At 41.6% G+C, this 27,384-nt stretch overlaps 1 protein-coding gene across 1 annotated transcript in view; it reads left to right on the top strand.

Moving 5' to 3' along the window:
* FBXO42 (F-box protein 42) overlaps window positions 1-27,384 on the top strand; it is a 107,043-nt gene that overhangs the window by 38,535 nt on the left and 41,124 nt on the right. The window contains exons 2-3 of the mRNA XM_047726053.1: window positions 19,189-19,456; window positions 24,199-24,315. Coding sequence (XP_047582009.1) covers window positions 19,207-19,456; window positions 24,199-24,315 — 367 coding nt within the window. The 5' untranslated portion in view covers window positions 19,189-19,206. The remainder of the gene's footprint in view (window positions 1-19,188; window positions 19,457-24,198; window positions 24,316-27,384) is intronic.

Genomic DNA, 27,384 nt, shown 5'->3' on the forward strand with positions numbered 1-27,384 from the left:
AGGGAAGGAGAAAGGGAAAGTTCTCTTGTGGCTCTTCTTACAAGGACCCTAATCCCATTAAGGGCCCTACCCTTATCACTTGTCTGACCCTATTACCTCCAGAAATGTCCCATCTCCACATACCATCGGGGTTAGGGCTTCAACATAAGAATTTGAGGGGAACACAAACATTCAGTCCATAACAGAGGGTAATGACTTCCTCCTCAGGATTTTGTGTTTTTATCATTTCAAGAAAATTCCCAAAGGAATAGAAAATCTTTTTTTTTTTTTTTAAGATTTTATTTATTTATTTGACAGAGAGAGAGAGATCGCAAGCAGGCAGAGAGGCAGGCAGAGAGAGGGGAGGAAGCAGCCTCCCCGCAGAGCAGAGAGCCCGATGCGGGACCCGATCCCAGGACCCTGAGATCATGACCTGAGCCGAAGGCAGCGGCTTAACCACTGAGCCACCCAGGCGCCCCTAGGAATAGAAAATCTTAAGAGTTTGCTTAAAGCATGATCAAGACTGGCCTTCAGAGGGCACCTGGGTGGCTCAGTCCGTTGAACATCTGCCTTGACTCCGGTCATAATCCCAGGGTCCTGGGTCCCTCATTGGGTTCCCTGCTCTGTGGGGATCCTGCTTTTCCCTCTGCCTCTCTCTCTGTGTTTCTCATGAATAAATAAACACAATCTTAAAAAAAACAAAAAAAAACGGGCCTTCAGAAAATCCTGTTACAGAGGTCAGCTGAGGCCTCTTAAGATTGTGCTTCTGCCACACAGCTCTTTTACCATTTCTGTTTTCCATTTACGCAGAAGCTGAATATATATTAGCAAATATTGATAGTTCACTTTAGCTAAAGGGAAGAATAGCTTGTAAGCAAGGGTTTTGTGATGATGATTATTAAGTCAGCTATTGTTAAGTCAGCTACCAAAATGGTCACAGTTTAGTTCTTTTTTTTTTTTTTTCTTAAGATTTTATTTATTTATTTGACAGAGAGAGATCACAACTAGGCAGAGAGGCAGGCAGAGAGAGAAGGGGAAGCAGGCTCCCTGCTGAGAACAGAGCCTGATGCGCCCGATGTGGGGCTCGATCCCAGGACCCTGAGATCAGGACCTGAGCCAAAGGCAGAGGCTTAACTCACTGAGCCACCCAGGCACCCCTAACATCTATCTTTTTTATTTTGGTTTCTCTTTATTGTTTTTCTTCTGGGACTTCTCACTATTAAAATGGTGATTTGAGGGTACCTGGGTGGCTCAGTTGGGTGAGTGGCTGCCTTCAGTTCAGGTCATGATCCCCGGGTCCTGGCATGAGGTCCTGCATTGGGCTCCCCGCTAAGTAGAGGAGTCTCCTCTCTCTCCCTCTGCCACCCCCCCCAATGCTTGTGCTTTCTCTTTCTCTCAAATAAATAAAAAGGGGTGCCTGGATGGTTCAGTTGTTCAGCGTCTACTTTAGGCTCAGGTCATGATCCCAGGGTCCTGGGATTGAGTCCCATATCCAGCTCCCTGCTTAGCAGGAAGTCTGCTTCTCCTTCTCCCACTCCTCCTCCTTGTGTTCCCTCTCTCGCTATCTTTCTCTCTCTCTCTCTCTGTGTCAAATAAAATAAATAATCTTTTAAAAATAAATAAAAATTAAAAACAAAAAAAGATAGTGATTTGGGGTCAGGTGCTTGTTTTTTGTTTTTGTTTTGTTTTGTTTTTTAATCAGCTAAGCCCCTAAATCTAACATGCAGATTTTCATAAAGGAATAGTTCTATCTTCAAAGAATCCAGGTATTCAGAATCTGGTGTTGAATAGTATCTTGGCATTTTTACCTTTGTTTTTGGGTATAATTCCTTTTGTTCATTTTATAGTTTTATTCTTAGGCAGATGACTTATTCGGTTAGGAAGAAGTTAAGTACAGTGAGTAGTTGAAGATTTATTTATTTATTTATTTATTTAGGCAGATTTATTTTTAATCCAGTAACTGTATCAATGAAGGGAACCTATTTTATGTTCCACTCCCAAATAAGGCAGACTGTCTTACAGATGGCTTTGTACTTTTGGTCACAAGGAGGGCTATATAAGAGTAGAATCCAATAGAGTTCTTCCACCCAACTCTGGTTGCCTTAAGAATGGCAACCAGACATGATCTCAGGGTCCTGGGATCGAGTCCCGCATCGGGCTCTCTGCTCAGCAGGGAGCCTGCTTCCTCCTCTCTCTCTCTGCTTGCCTCTCTGTCTATTTGTGATCTCTCTCTGTCAAATAAATAAATAAAATCTTAAAAAAAAAAAAAAAGGGGGCGCCTGGGTGGCTCAGTGGGTTAAGCCGCTGCCTTCGGCTCAGGTCATGATCTCAGGGTCCTGGGATCGAGTCCCGCATCGGGCTCTCTGCTCAGCAGGGAGCCTGCTTCCTCCTCTCTCTCTCTGCTTGCCTCTCTGTCTACTTGTGATCTCTCTCTGTCAAATAAATAAATAAAATCTTAAAAAAAAAAAAAAAAAAAAAAAAGAATGGCAACCAGAGATGAGTAACACTAACCTCTTCTTGTGATCTTCATTCATTAAAAAAGTTTTTAGAGGTGCCTGTGTGGCTCAGTTGGTTGAGCATCTGACTCCTGATTTCAGCTCAGGTCATGATCTATGGGTCCTGGGACTGAGCCACACATCAGGCTCCACACTCAGCAGGGAGTCCACTTGAGATTCTGTCTCCCTCCTGCCCCTCCCCCCACTTGCATTCTCTTTCTCTCTAAAATAAATCTTTTAAAAAAAGTTTTTATATTGATAAGGTACCTACTAATATGCCAGATGTTACAGGGGTGCCTGGGTGGGGCTCACTTGTTGAGCAGCTGCCTTTGGCCGGGTCATGATCCCAGGGTTCTGGGATCCAGCCCTGCATTGGACTCTCTGCTCGCCAGAAAGCCTGCTTCTTCCTCTCCCACTCCCTCTGCTTGTGTTCTCTCTCTCACTGTCTCTCTCTCTCTGTCAAATAATTAAATAAAATCTTACCAAAAAATTTGCCAGATGTTGCAAAGATGAACACAAGTTGGCCTCTTTTCTCAAAGTAGTGTACCATGTAATGGGGAAGAAAGGAAGTTAAAATGGAATTTAGAGGCGGGTCATAGAAAAATGAGGGCTGTATAAGTGAACAGGAGTTTTTAGTGACATCTGTTGGAGATTAGAAGAAGTTAAATGCTCATCATAAATTGAAAGTTTTCAGAGGATGTATACCTTGTTTAAGGGCATTTACCAATTATGTAGATGATTTCTGTATAGTTATTTCTGTGTTTTGTCATTAGTCTTAAGTTTAAATTATATGGGTAATGAAAGCTGTAGTTGATTCTGGTTGGTGTGTTTTCTCTTAGATGAAGTGTAAATTTCTTTCTTTCTTTCTTTCTTTTTTTTTAATTACTTGACACAGAGTGCGAGAGAGAGACAGAGAGTAAGCATAAGCAGGGGGAACGGCAGGCAGGCAGGGGAGAAGCAGACTCCCTGCTGAGGAAGGAGCCTGATGTGGGGCTCGATCCCAGGACTCTGGGATCATGACCTGAGCTGAAGGCAGCTGCTTAACCAACTGAGCCACCCAGGTGCCCCAAAGTGTAAATTTCTAGAAAAAAAAATAGGACTTACAAAATTGACTCAAGAAGAAACAGAAAACTCAAATAGTCCTATTATACAAGAAATGGAATCTGGGGACAGAAAAATCTCACAAAGAAAACTCTAGGCCTATATAGATGTATTAGTGATTTCTGCCAAATATTCAATGAGCAGATAATTCCCTTTATTTAAACTCTTCCAGACAATAGGGAGAAAAGGAACAGTCCCCAGATCATTTTTTTTTTTTTTTAATTTTTATTAGAGACATAGAGAGAGACCACAAGGAGGCAGAGCAGCAGGCAGAGGAAGAGGGAGAAGCAGGCTCTCTACTGAGCAGGGAGCCTGACGTGGGGCCCGATCCCAGAACTCTGGGATCATGACCCGAGTCGAAGGCAGCTGCTTAACCAACTGAGCCACCCAGGTGCCCCCAGTCCCCAGATCATTTTATAAAACTAGCATAATTTTGATTCCAAAACCAGAGATAGATAATATAAGAAAGAAAAATCGTAGGCCGTGTCTCTCTCATGAATGTAGATACAAAAATTCTAAACCAAACATTAGCAAACTGAATCCAGCATTATAAAAAAATACAGTAAATTGTGGTCTAGTTCATTTTATCTGAGGAATGCAAGCTCATTTTAACATTAGTAAAGTCATATATAATTTAATATAATTTACTTAATAAACTGATAAAACCACGTATTTTAGTAATTACAGCAAAAACATTTGATAAACTTTTAAAACTCATAATTTTAAAATAAAATCAGATGGGAGCACTTGGCTGGCTCAGTTGGAAGAACATGAGGTCAAGCCCCATGTTAGATAAAGAGATTACTGAAAAATAAATAAACTTCTAAAAAATTAAGTTAAAATCACTTGTTGCATACACTGCAGGTGGGAGTGTAAATTGGAATAATGACTTTGGAAGATAGTTTGACATTACCCTGTAGAAATGTACATGTCTCTACCTATATCCTGCAGTTTCACTCCTAAACATTGTACTCCTAAATGTGTCTTCTAGAGCTCTGTTTTCAACCTGTGGCTTGTAGCCCAGTAGTAAGAATGAAGGCAGTTTAATAGCATTTGGCCAACAGTTTTCTTAACTGTTAAATACAACAGAAAATATTAATGTACTTCATTGTAAGGGTATTATTTTGAGAAACTCAATCCCAATTATGTATCTGTATGTGTAGATGAACTGACTTGTGAGATAAAATGTACTTTCTTAGGTGTTTGCTGTCGAGAAAGTTTGAAAGCAACTCCTAGGGGCACCTGGGTGGCTCATTCAGTTGTGTCTCTACCCTTCAGCTTGGGTCGTGATCCCAGGGTCCTGGGGTCCATCCCTGAGTCTGGCTCCCTGCTCAGTGAGGAGCCTGCTTTGCTTCTCTCTTTCCCTTTGTCTGCTGCTCCCCCTACCTGGGCTCTCACGGTCTGTCAAATAATAAATGAAATCTTTAAACAAACAAACAAACAAAAAAGCAACTCCTAACCTACAGAAACTAAAAAATGCTCATTATTTCATAAGAACAAGCATTGGAGACATCGGTTTCTTCCAACAGTAGAATGGATAAATTGTGATGTCTTCATACAGCAGTTTTACATTACAGTGAAAATGAACTGCAGCTACATCCAGCAACTAAACAATATATTGCTTAGAAATATATTTTTTCTTTCATATCCTTATGTGGTAAAGGTATAAGGAAGAAGTAAGGGAGTGATAAAATAGCACAGTGAAGGGGATCCTGAGTGGTTTGGTTGGTTAAGCAGCTGCCTTCAGCTCAGGTCATGATTCCAGGGTCCTGGGACCGAGTCCCACATCAGGCTTCCTGCTCAGCAGGAGGCCTGCTTCTCCCTCTCCCACTCCCCCTGCTTTTGTTCCCTCTCTCGCTGTGTCTTTTTCTCTGTTAAATAAATAAATGATAAAATCTTAAAAATTTTATATATATAGACATTAGGAATTTAGTGGGGAAAAACACATTAGTTAAAAAAAATTGTAAATTGGGGTGCCTGGATGGCTCAGTGGAGTAAGCCTCTGCCTTCAGCTCAGGTCATGATCTCAGGGTCCTGGCATCAATCCCTGAGTCGGGCTCTCTGCTCAGCAGGGAGCCTACTTTTCTCCCTGTCTCTCTGCCTGCCTCTCTGCCTACTTGTGATCTCTTTCTTTCTCTTTGTCAAATAGATAAATAAAATCTAATAAAAAATAAAAAGTAAATAAAATAAAATTTGAAAAATTGTAAATTAAAAAGCATTATGAAAAGAGCAGCTAAGATATCTTTTTAAGATTTATTTATTTGAGAGAGAGTGTGCGCGAGAGCGCGCGCGCGCACACACCAAGGGGGTGAAGAAGGGCAGAGGAAAAGGGAAAGGGAGAGAGAGTCTTAGACTGTGTACTGATGGCAGAGCCTGACGGAGAGCTTGATCTCACAACCCTGAGATCAGGATCAGAGTTGAATCCAAGGGTCAGACAGTCAGCTGTGTCACCGGTGTTCCCCAAGAGCAGCTAAGATATTGCTGAAAGCAATCAGGTTATATTCATCTTTCATGTACTCTTGCCAGTAGCCATCATTCCCTCTGTTTTGTAGCATTAGGAAATGGTTTCCCAGCATACGGGAAACAGCTAATTTTGTTAAAATTCACTAAATAAATAAATAAATATAAAATTCACCAACAAACTGGAGAACCTAGAAGAAATGGATAAATTCCTAGAAATGTAACCTACCAAAACCACAGGAAGAAATAGAAAATTTGAATACACCAATTACCAGCAGTGAAATTGAATCAGTAATAAAAACTCCCAACAAACAAAAGTCCAGGATCAGGCAACTTCACAGGTGAATTCTACCAAGCATTTCAGAAGAGTTCTTGCCTATTCTTCTCAAACTATTCCAAAAAATAGAAGAGGAAGGAAAACTTCTGAATTTATTCTATGAGGCCAGCATTACCCTGATTCCAAAACGAGTTAATACACAACAAAAAAAGAGAACTACAGGCAAATATCTCTGATGAACAGGATGCCAGAATTCTCAACAAAATACTAGCAAACCAAATCCAACAATGCATTAAAAAAAATCATTCACCATGATCAAGTGAGATTTATTCCTGGAATGCAACAGTGGTTTGATGCTCATAAATCAGTCAGCATGATACATCATATCAATAAGAGAAAGGAAAAAAACATAGGATCATGGGGTGCCTGGGTGGCTCAGTCAGTTGAGCACCCAACTCTTGATCTCAGCTCAGGTCTTGATCTCAGTGTCATGAGTTCAAGTCCTGCATTGAGGCATTTTTAAGTGGAGCCTACTTAAAAAAGTGCCTAGGTGAGCATCAGGCTCTTGGTTTCTGCTTGGGTCATGGGATCAAGGCCTGCTATGGGCTCCACGCTCAGCTCAGAGTCTGCTTGTCCCTCTCCCTCCCTCTCTGCCCCTCTGCCAGCTTGCACGTTCTCGTGTGCACGCTTACTCTCTCTCTCTCTAGAGCAAATGAATCTTTAGGGGAAAAAAACCCCAAAAAACAAAAAAAACCCATATAATCATTTCAATAGATGCAGAAAAAGCATTTGACAAAGTATAACATCCATTCCTTATTAAAAAAACTCTTGACAAAGTAGGTTCTGTGGGAAGATACCGCAACATAATATAGGCCTTATATGAAAAACCCACAGCTCACATCATACTCAAAGGGAAAAACTGAGAGCTTTTTCCGTAGGGTTAGAAGCAAGACAAAGATGTCCACTCTCACCACTTCTTTCAACATAGTAGTGGAAGTCCTAGCCACAGCAATCAGAAACAAAAAGAAATAAAAAGCTCCCAAATTGGTAAGGAAGAAGTAAAACTTTCCCTATTCGCAGATGACATGATACTATAATTACAAGGCTGTAGCAGTCAGAACAGTATGGTACTGGTACAAAAATAGACACATAGATCAATGGAACGGAATAAAAAACTCAGAAATAAACCCACATATAATGGTTAATAAATATGGGATTTAACTTTTGGCAGAGGAGGAAAGAATATTGCAATGGGAAAAAGACAGTCTTTTCAACAAAATGATGTTGGGAAAACTGGACATCTACATGCGAAAGAATGAAACTGGAACTTTCTTACACGACACACAAGAGTAAACTCAGAATGGACCAAGGATCTGAATGCAAGGGGCACCTGAGTGGCTCGGTCATTAAGTGTCTACCTTTGGTTCAGGTCATGATCCCAGAGTGCTGGGATCAGTCCCCACATCAGGCTCCCTGCTCAGCGGGAAACCTGCTTCTCCCTCTCTCTCTGCCCCTGCTTGTGTTCCCTCTCTCTGTCAAATGAATAAATAAAATATTTAAGGGGGAAAAAAAGGATCTAAATTCGAGACCTGAGCTCCTAAAAATCATAGAACAGGCAGCAGTTTCTCCGACATCAGGCATAGGAGCAACATCCTTCTGGATATGGCTTCCCAGGCAAGGGGAACAAAAGCAAAATAAATTCTAGGGACTGCTTCAAAATAAAAGGCTTCTGTACCGCAGAGGAAACAATCATCAAAACTAAAAGGCAGCCTACTGAGTGGAAGAAGATATTTGCAAATGGCATATCCAATAAAGAGTTAATACCCAAAATATATAAAGAAATTATACACCTCTTTAAATGATACATTTAAAAAATAGGGGAAAAAATAGGCAGGAAATAAAGGGGGGGGGCAGAAGATAATGAACAGACATGTCTCCAAAGAAGATCTACAACTGACACATGAATAGATGCTCGGCATCACTCATCATCAGGGAAATGTAAATCAAAACAACAGTGAGCTATCATGTCACACTTGTGCGGATGGCTAAAATCAAAAACACAAGAAACAACAAGTGTTGGTGAGGATGTGAAGGGAAAAGGAATCTTCTTGCACTGTTGGTGGGAATGCAGACAGGTGCAGCCACTCTGGGGAACAGTTTGGAGGTTCCTCAACAGGTTAAAAATAGGACTACCCTATAAGATTAGTAATTGCAGTACTGGGTATTTACCCAAAAAAATACAAGAACACTAATTCAAAGGGATGCATGTACCGCTATGTTTACTGCAGCGTTATTTTCAACAGCCAGGTTATGGAAGCAGCCCAAGTGTCTATAAGCAGATGAATGAATAGAGAAGATGTGGTATGCACATATACATGTATACGTACACATATATAAGTATAGGCACAGACACTACAATGGAATATTATTTAGCCTTTAAAAAGAGTGAAATCTCACTTTTGCAACAACATGGTACGCTAAGTGAAGTAAATCAGAGGAAGCCAAATACCATGATTTCACTCATATGGAATTTAAAAAATAAAACAAATGAGCAAAGGAAAATAGACAAACCAAGAAACAGTCTTAACTATAGAGAACAAGGTGATGATTGCTGGAGGAGAGGTAGGTTGGGGGATTGGGGAAATAGGCGATGGGGATTAAAGAGTACAGTTACCGTCATGAGCACTGAGTAATGCATAGGGTTGTTGAATCACTATATTGTATACCTGAAACTAAGATAACATTCTATGTTAACTATACTGAATTAAAATTAAAAATTTAATAAAAAAATTTCAGATTAACACTTATTTTAATTATGGGATTTAAAAATTTTTTTTAAAAGATATTATTCATTTATTTGACAGAGATCACAAGTAGGCAGAGGGGCAGATAGAGAGAGAGGAGAAAGCAGGCATCCCCAGGCCCAGTATGGGCCTCGATCCCAGGACCCCGAAGGCATGACCTGAGCCGAAGGCAGAGGCTTAACCCACTGAGCCACCTACGTAAAGCAAAGTTTTATTTACTTATTTGTTTGTTTGTTTGTTTGAGATTTTGAGAAGAGGGCAGGTCAGATGGAGAAACAGACTCCCCACCAAGCAGGGAGACCAGTGGGGGGCTCGATCCCAGGACTCCAGGATGGCAGTCGCCCAACCATCTGAGCCACCCAGGTGCCCTAAAGCAAAGTTTTAAATTGAAATACCATGCCACAGTAATGGTTCCCAAAAATACTCGTTCACCCTCATTGTCTTGAGGGTGTGTGCACATGTGTGTGTAAGATTTCCTTTCTTGTTGGGGAAAGCTTTTATTGAACGATTATGATCTTCTACCTTGTTCAGGTTTTTAATTCTCCTTTGTGAAGCTATGATATTTAGATGGTAGGATTTGTGTGTGTGGTGTCTTTTTTTTTTTCTTTTCCTTGTCCTTACTTGGGAAAATAGAAATTTGTTGACCCTATGTCAGTCTAAAAAAATTGCTGATTTGTGAAATTCATAAGTCTGGGAAACCATTGTGATACGATCTTTCCACAAAAGGCTAAAGAATCCTGGCCTGCAGTGGTTTTTGCATACTCCTCTCTCATTGTCAGAAGGAAAGTGCACAATGGCAGAAAAATCTGAACATCTTAAAAGTAGTAGTGATGGGGCGCCTGGGTGGCTCAGTGGGTTAAAGCCTCTGCCTTCAGCTCGGGTCATGATCCCAGGGTCCTGGGATCAAGCCTCGCATGGGGCTCTCTGCTCGGCGGGGAGCCTGCTTCCTCCTCTCTCTCTGCCTGCCTCTCTGCTTACTTGTGATCTCTATCTGTCAAATGGTTAAGTAGAATCTTAAAAAAAAAAAAAGTAGTAGTGATTTGGGCACCTGGGTGGCTCAGTTGGTTGAGCATCTGCGATCAGTTCAGGTGGTGATCCCAGAGTCCTGGGATCCAGCTTCCTGCTCAGCAGGGAGCCTGCTTCTCCCTCTGCCTGCTCTGCGTGCTGCTCCCCCTGCTTGTGCTCCCTCTTTCTCTGGCAAATAAATAAAATCTTAAAAAAAAAAAAAAATTCCCATTTCATGCCTGTTTCTAGCCTCTATCTTCCAGTTTTATTAGTCTTTAGCCATCTGAACTGTTTTTGTTTTTTTAAATTTTACTTTTTGATATGAAGTTTGTTTTTTTTCCATCAGAATATGTAGGAATTAATATGTAGGTTTTGTCATTGACTTTATTTATTTATTTTTTTAAGTTATTTTATTCTATTTATTTGACAGAGAGAGGGAGAGAGATCACAAGTAGGCAGAGAGGCAGGCAGCAGGCGAGGGGGAAGCAGGCTCCCTGCTGATGCAGGGCTCCATCCCAGGACCCTGAGATCATGACCTGAGCTGAAGGCACAGGCTTAATAAACCCAGTGAGCCACCCAGGTGCCCCTTGTCATTGACTTTAAAATGAATTCATAAAGTTGTATTTGCTTATTTGCTGAGCTCTTGTATGGATGCAGAAAACAAATTTCTTTTATGTCCTAAGAGGAGAGGAGAAGGCAGACAGACAGCTGCAGTGGAGTAATTCCTGGTACTGCTGGCAGGTAGTTAGTATTGTGGGGGCAGAGAGGAAGAAGTAGGTAAGTTCTGAGCATTTCTGTAGCCTGATGGAGTCAATTTTGAGTTAATACAGTTTACTACTGTTATAGTATGGTTATTTGCCCCTTTTGCATTTTTCTTTCTTAAATACTACTTTCTAAAGATTTTATTTATTCATGAGAGACAGAGAGGCAAAGGGAGAGGTGGGCTCTCTATGGAGCAGGGAGCCTGATGTGGGACTCGATCCTAGGACTCCAGAATCATGACCTGACCCCAAAGGCAGATGCTTAACCAACTAATCCACCCAGGCACCCTTAAATAATTATTTTTGAGAAGGAAAAAAATTTCCGAACCCAGAATAATACACCCTTTAATGTACCTTTTTTCTCCTCTAACTCCTCTCTGATTCATACTGTACTTCAAATGAAAGCATTTTGTTTAAAATTACTATGTGTTAAATTATTGCAATCCTAATTATTCTATATTTTGTACATTATCATTGTCTTAAAATCTAAAAATTAAAAAAAATCTAAAAATTTAGCTCTCACAAAATACAAATTTGGGTATTAAAGTTCTGTTGTATTCTTTCTACCAAATGAAACATTTCGTTGAACCTAGAATGTGTAGTTCCTCCATATGGAATTTTCAGATCCTAGAGTATTTCCATTTGTGATATGAAACCAGTACATTTTTCTTGACCATATACTTGGTAGTGACAAAGGCCTTTGCTGCTACATATGAATATGGAGAATGCCCTGAGACCTGGTCCATTTCTGCTACTCTATAAAAGTCTAATATCAGCCATTGTAAAGAATGAAAGTATACTAAGTGGGTAGTTTGGGAAAATATTTTTCGATTTCATTAAAGCAGATCTTAGATGACACGTTGATGAGTTAACCACTTAAAAAAAAAAAGCTTACTGCCCCTGATATCTCTTACTAGGTTTGGAATGCTTTGTAGAAACAGCGCTCTGAATTTGCTTGTCAAAATAGCTCACAGTTTGCTAATAGCAACAGCAGTTATGCCAAATGACTCTATTTCTAGACTTAGTCAAAACATTGACTGTCAGGAACCAAGGCGTCTCCAGATTATGAGCTATTGTTATAGATAAAATATTAAGTAGTATGTGCAAATGGTGAAAAAATAGTTTTTGCCCTTTGTCCTAAAGATGATTCCATAAGTAGCAAGAATATCATTTTAAGAGATATGTCTTTATCCCTCCACCTTCTCCCATTTCATTCTCTGAAGTCCTTCCTATTCTTCAACGTTGAAATGCTTGCCTTTGTGTAATTTCTTGCTCAGACTAGTTGGAAGCCATCTCCTCCTTCCCTGAACTGCTAAAGCTTGTTTGTAGCACAGGTGTGTCCTGTGTTGGTATTCATTATTTATGTGTCTTTGGCTCTCACCAGGTTAATGTCCTTGAGAGGAAATAGTGGCATATCCTCTTTTGGTTTTGCTTTTTATTTATTTATTTATTTATTTATTTATTTAAGGGAGAGAGAGAACGTGCATGCAAGTAGGGACAGGGGCAAGGGGAGAGGATCTTCAAGCAGACGCCCTGCTGAGCATGGAGCCGCGTGCAGGGCTCCATCCTTGACCCATGAGACCATAACCTGAGCTGAAACCAAAATCAGGTGCTTAACCGACGGAGCCACCCAGGCACCCTGGAATGTCCTCTTCTTTTTAACTCCCATGGGATGTAAGCACAGTATTTTCATGTATAGTAAATGTTCCGTTGATATTTATTGAATGCATGAAGGTGGAAATTTTTGGTTTACCGTTTTCTATAACTTATTCATTCAAGTTAGTAGAATGATAATGTGGTATATTAACAAGGCTTGTTATCGTCTTAGATTGAATCCTATTGTGGCCTTCATTTAACAGTATTTTATATTTTCAGGTGTAGTATCCGATACCTTTTAGCTAATATGAATGCTGCTGAGGTGGGTGACTTCATGAGTTCACATTAACTGTGTGCAGGGTTGCTGCTTTGCTCCTGAAGCCTCAGAAGCCCTCGTATTGCAGATGACTGTGGGTGCTTTTCCATTCAGGCCAGCCACATGTTCTTCAGTGAAGTCTCAGTGCTTTATCTTACTGTCAGTGAGAGGTTCCCCTGTTGCATTTTCTTTTTTAGCTTTTTGAAATTGTGAAGAATAAACTTGATTGCATTTTAAGCCTTCGGCTTCCTTTTAGTAAGTGAAGTGTATTTTGATTTTCATAAAGACATGTTTATTCCAAGAGGATTGTCAGATGTCTAGTTCTGTGGAAATCAAAGGCACAGTTAATCAAATACTGTTCTAGGATTTGATAAAAACTTGTACTTGAGTAACAAAATAGTTTCAATCCCATCCTGAATTTCTGTGAATTGATTTTAATTCTTCACAAGTTAATCAGTTTCCTTCAGGGAGTTCAGAGTTGTTGATTGATAGCTGTTACCTTTACAGAATCTTCATAAAGTAGGGAATTTTCATTACTTAGGGTTAAAGAGGTTTTCCCACGTTGTTCTGTGTGGACCTATCCTAGATCATGCAGTGTTACAAGGAGAAACAGTAGCCAGATCTCCCTGTCTCGAAATCTTAACTTTAATTTATACTTCAGACGGGCAGGGTATATGTAATTTTTTAAAAAGATTTTGTTCATTTATTTGACAGAGAGACTCAAGAGATAAGGAACACAAGCAGGGGCAGTGGGAGAGGGAGAAGTAGCTTTCTGGTGAGCAGGGAGCCCAATGGGGGACTCGATCCCAGGACCCTGACCAGGAATCATGACCTGAGCCAAAGGCAGATGCTTAATGACTAAGCCATCCAGGCACCTGCACTTTTTTTTTTTTTTTTTTAAATAAGCTCTATGCCCAATGTGGGGCTTGAGCTCTCTGAGGTGGAGTCACATGCTCCACCGACTGAGCCAGGCAGGTGCCCCAAGGTGTTTGGATTTTTAAAAGTGATTTGTATTTAGTTGGATGTAGTCTCATAGTATACTATATATAGTATAGTATAGTAGTGTAGTATAGTATAATAGTGATACTACTGGGCCAAATAAATGGTTTCTTTAGTACCACCCATCTTGACCCAGCAAAAGGTCACTCGGTATGGCTCTGGAATCAGACCAATGTATGCCTTAAAAGGTCGAAACAAGGAACCAGAGAGTATGTTCATTTTGACCAGTAAAGTATCTTGGCAGCATCCAGTGACCTATAAGGGTAGGATCTGCTATTCTCACATGTACTGATGATGTAATTTCTGGTATAAAATAATGCAAAGTCAGCTCAGGGGTGGTGTAAGTAGAAATTTCAATAAACCTTGGGCTCATTTGCATATCTAGTTCTAGCAAGACAAGATGGCTAGACATGGTCTCTGTCCTCAAAAGAGCTCAGATTCCAGTAAATTGGCTTCAGTTTGTGGTTTCTTCCAAAAACCTGGGGAAACTAATAAGGTCTAACAAAAATGTGAAGGATGAGGAAGATTTCTATTAAAGACTTCATGATAGGGTACCTGGCTGGCTCAGTCGGTGGAGCGTGTGACTCTTGATCTCAGGGTTGTGGGTTTGAGCCCCATGTTGGGTGTAGCAATTACTTTAAAGAAAATAAAATAAAAAGACTTCAGGAAAACTAGGGTGCCTGGCTGGCTTAGTCTGTACAGGGTATGACTCTTGATCTCATGATTGTAAGTTTGAGCCCCACAGTGGGTGTAAAAATTACTTAAGAAATAAGATCTTTATTCTTTTTTTTTTTTTAAGATTTTATTTATTTATTTATTTATGTATCAGAGAGAGAGAGAGAAAGCGGGAGCACGCGCGCACGAGAAAGAGCATGTACGTGCACAAGCAGGGGGACTGGCAGGCAGAGCAGGCAGAGGGAGAAGCCGGCTTTCCACTGAACAAGGAGCTTGATGTGAAACTCGATCCCAGGACCCTGGGATCATGACCCAAGCCAAAGGCAGCCACCCATCCAACTGAGCCACCCAGGCGTCCCAAGAAATAAGATGTTAAAAAAAAAAAAAAAAAAGGCTTCATGAAAACCACATTCAGTGAGTTAACAACAGTTATGTGCGAATTGTTTTGTAGGGCTTCTTTTGGCATGAAAGGAACAAAAACTGTTTCAGAAGGCCTCCATATCCTGTGGGAATATGAGTGATGATTTCATTACCTAATCATGGAAGTGAAAATGAAGGACTGTGCAAATTGGTACTGGGCATGTAATTACAGAGGAATCGCATCTGAGCCCATTCCTGTGTATTCTCATTGGCATCTGTGCTCAGGGCCAAGTTTGGAAACATGCCCTCAGGAGCATGGGGTTTGGTGCTTTTGTGGACAGGGAAATGGTTGAATGGGAGAATTACTTAAAACTTAAAAACAGGGGCGCCTGGGTGGCTCAGTGGGTTAAGCCGCTGCCTTCGGCTCAGGTCATGATCTCGGGGTCCTGGGATCGAGTCCCGCATCGGGCTCTCTGCTCAGCAGGGAGCCTGCTTCCCTCTCTCTCTCTCTCTCTCTGCCTGCCTCTCCGTCTACTTGTGATCTCTGTCAAATAAATAAATAAAATCTTTAAAAAAAACAAACAAACAAACAAACAAAAAACACTTAAAAACATTACAAAAGTGTGAGTCCCTTCATGTTTGCTTGCTAATTGTACTTTGAGAAGATTTGGAAAGGGAGTGTGAAGTTGTTTTTATTGGGCCAAACATTTATTTTTCTTTTTCTTAAAGATTTTATTTATTTATTTGTCAGAGAGAGAGAGTGCACAAGCAGGCATAGTGGCAGGCAGAGGCCAAGAGAGAGAAGCAGGCTCCCCGCTGAGCAAGGAGCCCGATGTAGGACTCAATACCAGGACCCTGGGATCATGACCTGAGCCCAAGGCAGCGGCTTAACCGACTGAACCACCCAGGCGTCCCCAAACATTTATTTTTCTTGAGAAAAAAATAGTATTCTGTAAATAAGCTCTTACAGCCTAAACTGATCAAGTTTGTTCTGAAGCCGACCCTAGCCTCACCATCTGCCAAACTGTTGAATGAAGGAACGACTGTACTCGATCGAGATGCCATGTGCAGATGTGAAAGATGCAGCCAAATTCAAGGACTCTGTTTCTTTGGATTCTTTTCCCTAGTAAATTTCAGAGCCAAGTGGGGGTTAAAAATAGGAGAAAGTCAGTACATTAGGGAAGATAGCCAGTGGGAACTGAGAAATGATAACTTGCAGGGGAAAGAATAAGAGGGAATATGGGAAGTAATTCTTTTTTCCCAGTAGTAAATTAGCCTTTTTTCTTTTTTGCCAGAAAAAAATTTTTAATTTTTGTTTTATATTTTATATGACTACTCTCTTTTTTTAAAGATTTTATTTGTTTATTTGACAGAGATCACAAGTAGGCAGAGAGGCAGGCAGAGAGAGAGGGGGAAGCAGGCTCCCTGCTGAGCAGAGAGCCCAATGTGGCGCTCTATCCCAGGATCCTGGGATCACGACCTGAGCTGAAGGCAGAGGCTTTAACCCACTGAGCCACCCAGGTGCCCCTATATGACAACTCTTTGGGGTAGGAGTTAGGGCTGGAAATGGAAAGGCCTTCCTCTAGTGAGTTAAGCGTGTGGAAAAACAGCTCACCCAAGGTGGGGGTAACTAACTAGGATCATTTAATACAATTACAGTAAACCTATAGTAAACTTTTGGGGAATGGAGGGGATTGCCACCACCTTCCCTCTGCCATTGTCCTTCTTCCCCCAGCTAGGAGAACTTAGGCTACCCCCCTACTTCCATTAGCTACCAGTCGTTCACCATCTCATTAAGATTCTAGCAGCCACTTTGCTAGGACACAGTGTAGTATCGTGAGCCAGTTTGATAGATGAGTTTCTTGGAAGCGACTTCATGAGCTGATTCGTGTTTTCATTTTCCTTAATGTGATTATTCTTACAGTGTTTATTTATCTTTTAAGATTTTATTTATTTGACAGATCACAAGTAGGCAGAGAGGCAGGCAGAGGTGAGGGGGGAAGCAGGCTCCCCGCTGAGCAGAGAGCCCGATGCAGGACTCAATCCCAGCATCCTGAGATCATGACCTGAGCCAAAAGTAGGGGCTTAACCCACTGAGCCACCCAGGCGCCCCTGGTTTTTTAAGATGTCATACATAATTCTTAGATAAATTACAGGAGTGGTAGAAATGAGAGGGGAAAGTTTCTGTTCTTTGCTCTCCCCATCCCCCTCATCTTTTGGAACATTTCAGATATCTATATCTATATCTTTACATTTATATTTATATTTATATATATTTTAAGTAATCTCTACACCCAGTGTGGGGCTCAAACTTACAACCCCAAGATCAAGAGTTGCATGTCCTACTGGCAGCCAGCCAGGCAACCCTGGAACATTGCAGATCTTTCTCAAAACCCCAAGTATATTTCAGGAGTCCTCTTCTCTTCTCATTATTTTTTATTCTTTGCATCAGTGTTAGAGGGAATGCTGGAAATTTTAATGTCCTAGTGAGTGATCTGGGTAGGTATGTATGGTCAAGGGGAATAGATTTATTAGAAAATAAGAAAATGAACTCAGATGTCCTTTCAGGAAGGAACTTGCTGCCCATCTGTAAGGAGTATAACTAAAGAAATCCTTTAGTCCCTTCATGGTGGGCCTCAGCTTTGGAGGAGCCCCCAGCCAGTGGCTGAGCAGAGCCTGGGTGGCTCAGTGGTTTAGGCCTCTGCCTTCGGCTTGGGTCATGATCTCAGGGTCCTGGGATTGAGCCCCACATCAGGTTCTCTGCTCAGCAGAGAGCCTGCTTCCCCCTCCTCTCTGCCTGTAGTTCCTTGCTGTATTCCATTGTGTTAATTTTACTGTGTGAATGTAACACAATTTATCTGTTACATTATTGATGGGCATATATACTCTTTCTGTTTTTTTTTTTTCTTTTTCTTTTTTTTTTTTACTCCCTGGATCTATTTTGATGCAAGACAATGCAAATATTGCCTTGTATATGATATTTTAGCTAGTTAGGCCTATTCTTGGAATATTTGTTTTCCTCTTAAGTGAATTGCCTTGTATAAAAGCTAGAAAAACTTTTTTTTTAAAGATTTTATTTATTTATTTGACGGAGAGAGATCACAAGTAGGCAGAGAGGCAGGCAGAGAGAGAGAGAGGAGGAAGCAGGCTCCCTGCCGAGCAGAGAGCCTGATGCGGGACTCAATCCCAGGACCCTGAGATCATGATCTGAGCTGAAGGCAGAGGCTGAACCCATTGAGCCACCCAGGTGCCCGAAAAACTTTTTTTTTAAAAGATTTTATCTATGTATTTGACAGAGAGAGAGAGATCACAAGTAGCCAGAGGCAGGCGGGGGTGGGGGGTGGGAGCAGGCTCCCCTGCTGAGCAGAGAGCCCCATGTGGGGCTTGATCCCAGGACCCTGAGATCATGACCCAAGCCGAAGGCAGAGGCTTAACCCACTGAGCCATCCAGGCGCCCCTAGAAAAACTTTTCTTAATCCACGTCCTCAGAATGCTCTTATTACTCTTTATAGGACCCACGGTTTGTTTTTCCTTTGAAGTTTGAGGTCTTGAATCATGCCTAGGGGGAGTCTAGTTGCTATATCCTTTGCTGTCTGCCAGTCCGAAACTTGCCTTAGAAGAGCTGTTAGAGGGACACCTGGGTGGCTCAGTGGGTTAAGCCACTGCCTTCGGTTCAGGTCATGATCTCAGGGTCCTGGGATCGAGCCCCACATTGGGCTCTCTGCTTGGCAGGGAGCCTGCTTCCCCCCCACCCTGCCTGCCTCTCTGCCTACTTGTGGTCTCTCTTTGTCAAGTGAATGAATAAAATCTTTAAAAAAAGGGGCGCCTGGGTGGCTCAGTGGGTTAAGCCACTGCCTTCGGCTCAGGTCATGATCTCAGGATCCTGGGATCGAGTCCCGCATCGGGCTCTCTGCTCAGCAGGGAGCCTGCTTCCCTCTCTCTCTCTCTCTCTCTCTCTCTGCCTGCCTCTCTGCCTACTTGTGATCTCTCTCTGTCAAATAAATAAATAAAATCTTTAAAAAATTTAAAAAAAAAATCTTTAAAAAAAAAAAAAAGAACTGTTAGAGAACAGTCTTCTAGTTTTATGGTTGTACTAGAACTTGACTGTCATTGTGGTTTACAGTGGAGAGAAACAATACAGTCAGAAGCCTGTAAGGATTTGTTAGATATTTGGGATGGGGTTGGTATATGAGCTCTACCTGTCAAATGAGGACGGCTCACAGCTAGTGTGGGAAAGGGCTGAGGAACAAATTTCACATTGAGGGTCTGAAAGACATCATGTGTGGCTTGAATGTGTGTGCCTGAGTTGTTTCAGAGCTTCTGACAGTGTATACTGATGTTTGTGCATTTCCTACCATAGCTGTTTGAGTGGAATGTCATGGCCAGCTCCTCGGACAGTGAAGATGACAGTTTCATGGCTGTGGACCAAGAAGAAGCTGTGCTGGAAGGGACAATGGAGCAGGATGAGGAGCCCCACCCAGCACTGGAGGCTGAGGAGACAAGACATAACAGGTCCATGTCTGAACTGCCAGAAGAGGTTTTGGAGTATATCCTGTCCTTCCTTTCACCATACCAGGAGCACAAAACTGCAGCCCTTGTCTGCAAACAGTGGTATCGGCTTATCAAAGGTACTGTGGACAGTGGAAAGGCTTATTTATTTATTTAAAATCTGTTCTAATGATTTATTTTTGAACTCCCAATTTCATTTTCCCTATTTTCCCTTAAGTGTATCATGGTTCTAAAATTTAGTGTGAGACATTTAATTTAACTCTGTACATTTTCCTTTTCTCTTAATTTTGGCTGGTGTTATGAACAGCTTGAATTTTGTGATATTTAATCCCACTTGCAGTTTTAAAACAAAGATTCTTTTTCTGCATATTCTTAGAGTTAATCTGGTAAATTGTATTGTTCTTGAATTGGCGAAGTAGGGATGGACATGGGGTAACAGTATAATGAACGTTAATGTACCTCGTACTGTTGTTGGGCAGTGTAGTGGCTACTGTCCTGTCCTCACAGCAGACTCTGAATTAGATGAAGAAATGGAATGTGAGGCATAGTTAAGTATGTTAGCCAAGATCCTCCATTTACAAACACTCAACATTCAGGTAGTCTGGGTTTAGAGTCCATGTTCTTTATGAGGATATCATTGTGTTTCTTAAAGTAGCTAACTGTGGCAAATGTGGAGTTGTACAAGCATTTACTGTTTAATTTTATCTCGAGCAATATGGACCCTAGGCACGTCTTTTACATTTAAAAATGAGTTTCTCGGGGCGCCTGGGTGGCTCAGTGGGTTGGGCCGCTGCCTTCGGCTCGGGTCATGGTCTCGGGGTCCTGGGATCGAGCCCCGCATCGGGCTCTCTGCTCGGCAGAGAGCCTGCTTCCTCCTCTCTCTCTGCCTGCCTCTCTGCCTGCTTGTGGTCTCTCTCTGCCAAATAAATAAATAAAATCTTAAAAAAAAAAAAAAAAGAGTTTCTCCTGTTTTTCCATCCTTTCCTAATCAAGATTTCAACTTTGGCTAAACGTTGTAGTTACTAGGTGTACTGTATTTTGAATTAATAGATAGCAGGTAATTGGCTTCATTAGGTGGTTTTTTTTTTTTTTTAAGATTTATTTATTTCAGAGAGAGAGAGAGAGAGAGGAGAGGAGAGGGCACAAACAAGGGGAGTGGCAGGCAGAGGGAGAGGGAGAAGCAGGCTGAGCATCCCAGGAGCCCGATGTGGGGACTTGGTCCCAAGACCCTGGGATCATGACCTGAGCCAAAGGCAGACGCTTAACCAACTGAGCCACCCAGGCAGCCCAGGTTTTTTTGTTTTTGTTTTTATTTTTTTAAGATTCATTTATTTATTTGGGAGAGAGGAGTGAAGGGGCAGAGAGAGTCCTAAGCAGACTCCATGCCGAATGTGAGCCTGGGAGCCCGATTTGGGGCTCCATCCCAGAACCCTGGGATCATGACCTGCCCTGAAGGCAAGCACTTAACCCACTGATCTAAGGCTTGGTCCCATGACGCCAAGATCATGACTTGAGCTGAAACCAAGAGTTGGACACTCAACCGACTGTGCCACCCAGGTGCCCCTTGACTTCATGACATTTTAAGTGGAAAAGGCCTGTTTGTAAAATTAAGATATCAGGCCAGTTAAATAATCTTTGATCAAAGCAAGGCTTGTATCAATTTGTTCTTTCCTGGTGGGAACAGGCAGTCAGAGTTACGACAGAAAAACCTTTACATCAAACTGAATTTTAAGATCTTTTCATCAGGGTGGTTCTTAGGAGGCATGGGGTCGTTGTCAGTTGCTCAGCATCCAGCCCGAGACCGAGGACCAGCTGTGCTGTAACTGCTTGCTGGGCCCTGTGCTCGTTTGCTCACAACTGGTAATACTGGTGTGCACAGCCTGCTTCTACTTGTAGACTTAATGGACTCCCCAAGAAACTGGGGGCCTAACCTGTGGAAGTAGATGGTTTCATCTCTAAAATAGAAGTGCAAGAATCACGGGCGAGGGACTGTGATCTCATGAAATACATCAATTTATTCTTAGGGGTTTTTTGTGGGGTTTTTTGCATTCCAATTATTTTGATATATTTTTTTAAGGGAGAGAAGCCCTAACCTAGTACTCACAGTCTTAAATCTTCAGGGGGAAGGAAGTTATTGCCAAGACAGTTTCCTCCTGTCCTGTCCTGTCACTAGGTATCTGTCTTTCATTCCTGGCTGCCTTACCTCATTTCAGCATTTATAAATCTGTGTTACTTTCTTCATCAATGTATAGTTGGCAGTGCTGTCACACATTGAGTGGCTGTGTCTTTCTAATATTTAATTCTTTTTTAAAATTTTTTAAAATTTTATTTATTTTTAAAAGATTTTATTTATTTATTTATTTATTTACTTGACAGACAGAGATCACAAGTAAGCAGAGAGGCGGGCAGAGAGAGAGGAGGAAGCAGGCTCCCCGCTGAGCAGAGAGCCTGATGTAGGGCTCGATCCCAGGACCCTGAGACCATGACCTGAGCCGAAGGCAGAGGCTTAACCCACTGAACCACCCAGATGCCCCTAAATCTTTTTTTTTTTTTTTTTTAAGATTTTATTTCTGTATTTGGGAGAGGGAGCATGAGCTGGGAGTGGGCAAGGAGCCTGAGCCAAAGACAGACATTTAACCAACTGAGCCACCTAGGCATCCCTTAATATTTAATTCTTAATTGTGAGTTTAGCCAAGGGGTAGTAATCATCATTGGAAAACATGTATAAGTACTCTGATCCTGCTTAAGGATCCACTAAGGTAACATGAATTAAAAAATGTGTAACATAATTTGTTATACTCTTCATTCAGAATGTTGCTCTTTGAAATAAGATAATCATTTCATGTGTTAAAAAGATAGATTGTTGGGGCGCCGGGGTGGCTTAGTAGGTTAAAGCCTCTGCCTTCGGCTCAGGTCATGATCCCAGGGTCCTGGGATCGAGCCCCGAATCAGGCTCTCTGCTCAGCAGGGAGCCTGCTTCCCCCCCCCCCCCACCCCGCCTGCCTCTCTGTCCACTTGTGATCTCTGTCAAATAAATAAATAAAATCTTTAAAAAAAAAAAAAAGATTGTTCCAGAAACATGAAGCTCTCACTTTAAAAAAAAGGAAAATGGACTGGATATTTTAGAGTGGTTTTAGGTTTACAGCAAAATTGAATTGAAATTTTAGGATTTCCCATATATCCCCCTATCTTCCCAAAATCCACAGCCTCCCCTATCAACATCCCCTACCAGAGTGGTACATTTTTTACAGTTGATGAACCTCATGGACCACTCACTGCCCACAGTCCACGGTTTACATTAGGGTGCACATTCTTTGGGTTTGAACAACTGTATAATGACATGTATCCACCATTATAGTAAAAGCTCTCAGTTTTTTTTTTTTTTCAAAGATTTTATTTATTTGACAGAGATCACAAGTAGGCAGAGAGGCAGACAGATAGAGAGAGAGGGGGAAGCAGGCTCCCCGCAGAGCACAGAGCCCAATGTGGGGCTCGATCCCAGGACACTGGGACCATGACCCGAGCCGAAGGCAGAGGCTTTAACCCACTGAGCCACCCAGGTGCCCCAAAGCTCTCAGTTTTAAAGATAGCCTTCTGTAGTTGTAAATTCATCATTTCATAATTCCCTATAAGCCAATTATTATCTCTTTGTTTAAGATGGAATATGCTTGGTTACCATGGTATAACCATAGGCATTAATGAATGCCTGTTATTTATATTCCAGACACTGTTTTACCAGCTCCTTCTCACAAAACTAAACTATTCCCCCACGCCCTTTGCTTTGGAGTAAATAATACAGTTATTTTATTTTTACTTACTTATTTATTTTTAAGATTTTATTTATTCGACAAACAGAGATCACAAATAGGCAGAGAGGCAGGCAGAGGGTGGGGGCACCGAGCAGAGATCCCAGTGTGGGGCTTGATCCCAGGACCCTGAGATCATGACCTGAGCCGAAAGCGGAGACTTAGCCCATTGAGCCACCCAGGCACCCCTATCTATCTATCTATTTATTTATTTATTTATTTTAAATATTTTATTTATTTATTTGACAGAGAGAGATCACAAGTAGACAGAGAGGCAGGCAGAGAGAGAGAGAGAGAGAGAGAGAGAAGCAGGCTCCCCGCTGAGCAGAGAGCCCGATGCGGGACTCAATCCCAGGACCCTGAGATCATGACCTGAGCCGAAGGCAGCGGCTTAACCCACTGAGCCACCCAGGCGCCCCTATTTATTTATTTTTAAAAGTAAACTCTATGCCCAGTGTGAGGCTCAAACTCACAACCCCGAGATCAAGAGTCGTATGTTCTACTGACTGAGCCACGTGCCCCTACCAATTATTTTAATGTGTTGCCTCATCATATGACATAAAGGGGAGCAGAGTTACAGTGTAAGCTAATTTTGTAACCTTGAGCTTAGTAACACTTAACCTCCCTGAACCTTGGTAAAGTAAAAGGAATGGATTTTCTTGTTTTGAAATTCTGTTTTCCTTCTTTGAATGAAAAATCAGAGAAATTTGGAGTTCCTAAAAAAAAACTTAGGTCTTTTTAAATATTTTATTTATTTATTTATTTGTTTATCAGAGAGAGAGAGAGAGAGAGCGAGCACAAGCAGGCAGAGTGACAGACAGAAGCGGAGGGAGAAGCAGGCTCCCTGTCGAGCAAGGAGCCTGCTGCAGGACTGGGTCCCATAGTCCAGGGATCATGACCTGAGCCGAAAGCAGCCTCTTAACCAACTGAGCCACCCAGGCATTCTGGAATCTTAAGTCTTATAAAAGTGATAAGATAGTTAATAGATACAGTTTTAATAATTTGATTGAAAAGTGAAGTATCCAGGCTGAGGCCTTTGTTATTTTTGTCTTTAGGTGTAGCCCACCAGTGTTACCATGGTTTCATAAAGGCTGTCCAGGAAGGACACATTCAGTGGGAGAGTCGGACATACCCTTACCCTGGAACTCCGATCACTCAGCGGTTCTCACACAGTAAGTATTTACCGTGAGAGCAGAGGCCACCCTGCCTTTAGTCATATCTAAAATTACATCAGAGGCATGTATTTTGTTTGACTTTTTAATGAAATGAATTCAAAATGAGGATTTATATTAATTTTATAATTTCAGTCAGGGAAGTGTGTGAGCCTAGATACAGCATAGACACTCTGGTATAACTTTATATTTGGATTTTTCTAGTATCTGCTCCAAAGAGGTCAAGGTATTATCTTAGACTTGAACATCTGACGTCAACTCAGAGGAAACAAAGGAAAGGAGTGCACATGGGTATTTCTGAGACCCTACTTTGGGAGTAGCCAGGATTTAGCACTAAGTCTTAACAATAATTCTTTATTTTAACATAGTATATGTTTAGCAAACACTGAATTTGACTGGGGTAACACAAAAATTTTTGAACACAAAGGGTATTAACTATAAAATACAAATTTAAATAGTAAAATTATAAATCTTCTTAGTGTCAGGTGTTCAGTGTAGTTATTTCACAGTTCTGTAAATCACTCAGTGCTCATCATGATCAGTGTATATTTTTTGACCTCTTCAGCAGAAGGAGAGTTTATTGGTTATTCATGTTGCATAAAAATTACCACAAAACTTAGCAGCTTAAAACGTTGCTTTTTTTTTTTTTTTTTAAGATTTTATTTATTTATCTGACAGTCGGAGATCTCAAGGAGGCGCCTGCCGAGCAGAGAGCCCGAGGCGGGGCTCAATCCCAGGACCCTAGGATTATGACCTGAGCCGAAGGCAGAGGCTTTAACCCCCAGAGCCACCCAGGCGCCCCACAACGTTTATCTTACGGAGTTCCTGAGGGTCGGGAATTTGGGAGTGCTTTAGCTGGGAGCTTCTGGCTCAGGGTCTCTGATGAGGTTGCAGTCAGTCTGTCCGCCAGGGCTGTAGTCACCTGAAGGCTTGACTGGGTCCCAGGGGATCCGCTGCCAAGTTCACTCAAGTAACTGTAGACACGAGGCTTTCATTCTTTGGGACTTGGACCTCTGTGTAGAGCTGCTAATTACTTGGCAGCTGGCTTCCCACAAAATGAACTGAGAGAGAGACACAGACATCAAGACAGAAGCCATGGTCTTTTCCAACCTCATCTCTGAAGTGAATACTGACTTTTCTGCTTAGTTCTTATGGTCACACAGAGATTGACTAGCGGAATAAATACCAGGAAGTGAGGACTGTTGGAGGCCATCTTGGAGTCTGGCTGCCCCAGACTGTATGTGGTACTCCTATCCAGAGGGAATTTAGTCTGTAATTACAATTTATTATTGTCTTTGAACTGGGTCTAAATAGATCAAAGGAACAGGCCAAACTATTCCTGTGTTTTCAGTTTTCTTGAGCTATTTTTACTTGTCCTGTTGTAAATCCCCCAAGACAGTGGATCTCAAAGTGTGATTCCTGGGCTTCTCAGGGAGGAGCGTATCTGTGAGACCCTTTCAGGGGTCTGCGGAGTCAGAACTGGTTTTGTTTATTTTAATACCCCTGCCTTGAGTCCTGCCCAGGCTGCAGCAGTTTTACCTAGCATTGCTTTTGGACCATCCATGCAGATGTCAACGTAGTGAAAGGGCCATTAACAGCAACTACTGAAAATTACCCCAAACCCAACAACTAGTCCTACTAGTACTACTATTTCCTCCTCCTCCTCCTGCTCTTCTCTCCTTCCTCCTTCTCAATTTTATTACCTCAAACATAATTTTGAAAGGGTCTTGAATGTTTTCAGGAGTATAGACTCTAAATGAATTCTTGATAGGAATATTTAATGAAATTACAGAAGAATCCATGTTAGGTCCAATATTTATTGTTCAAGGGGGTGTTAACTTCAGTTACCTCCAGATATTTGGACTAAGAAGTGGAGATAAGGTTTCTAAAGACTGTTTTCAGATGATTTTTTGAAACAAGTAGTTTTAGAACCCTAGGTGAGGGAAATGGAGCGAATCTGGGTAAAGTTAGAAACCAGACTGGCTAGTATTCAGGGATGAATAATTATCACAGCAATAGTTCAGCTTTCTAGTGAGAGAAGAAAGAAATATTTTTCTGTTAACAGCTTTGGAAAGAGTATCACCACAAAATAGAGATAGTTATTTGAAGGGGAAATGGAAAGGAAAAGTACATTGAGTAAGCTCACAGAAATTCAGAGGTTGGTGGGTTTTGATATATGTTTTTAACCTTATAATTTTTTCATATCTTCACTTGAAAGCCAAGAAAGTGTGCCATAGATTTTTTTTTTAAAGGGTCTGTGTCTCATTTCCTCTGAGCGCATCTCTCATTGTTCCCTTTCTCTCTGCGTGCTAACTGGCAGACTGAAGACAACTGTTACATGGGAAGTCGGCATTTTTCAGAATAGGTTAAAAACCAGGAATTCCTTCAGTGTCTTTCCTTAGCTCCTTCCTCTCCCTACTTTGTGTTTCTCCCCAGAGCCCATTTTTATTTCTTATTCTTGACTCATGTTGAGCTCAAGGTCTGCATTTCCAGGTCTTTGCTCATATTGCCACAGAGATACACAGATGTTTCCTATCTTGCCAGCTACTCGTGGCCCTTAGGAGTTCCCCCAGATGTTCTGCTCTCCATAGCTTAGTTAATGGCATTATCATTCTGTTGGTTACACACTTGAATTCTTGGATTTATCCTCACTTCTCTTTCCTTCAGCAACAAAAGTCAAATCTTACTGATTCCATCCATTTCTGCAATCTCTTATATCTTTTCTTATTTTTCCCATTACTCACTTTTATGAGCTAATCATTCCATCTTTCCTAAATCTTTTCTAAATGGTCTTCTTTTTCTCTCACTTCATCTAAAACTGCACTAGACACTTCTGGCACCCATCTCTGAAACTGGGGACAGTGCCACCTCCTAGGGCATTTGGAAATATGTAAGGTCATTCATTGCTCATTGGCTTGACTGGAGAGCAGTGCATGCATTTAGTAGCAAGGACCAGGATGCTGTCTGTCCTGTGGTGAATGGGATGCTCTTACACAAAGAGAATGGACCTGCCTAAAATGACAGGAGCCCCTGTCCGGATCCGCTGCAAGTCTGAAACCTGTCCTCTGC

This window comes from Lutra lutra, chromosome 4, assembly GCF_902655055.1.
Source record: "Lutra lutra chromosome 4, mLutLut1.2, whole genome shotgun sequence".
In the NCBI taxonomy this organism is placed as follows: Eukaryota; Metazoa; Chordata; class Mammalia; order Carnivora; family Mustelidae; genus Lutra; species Lutra lutra.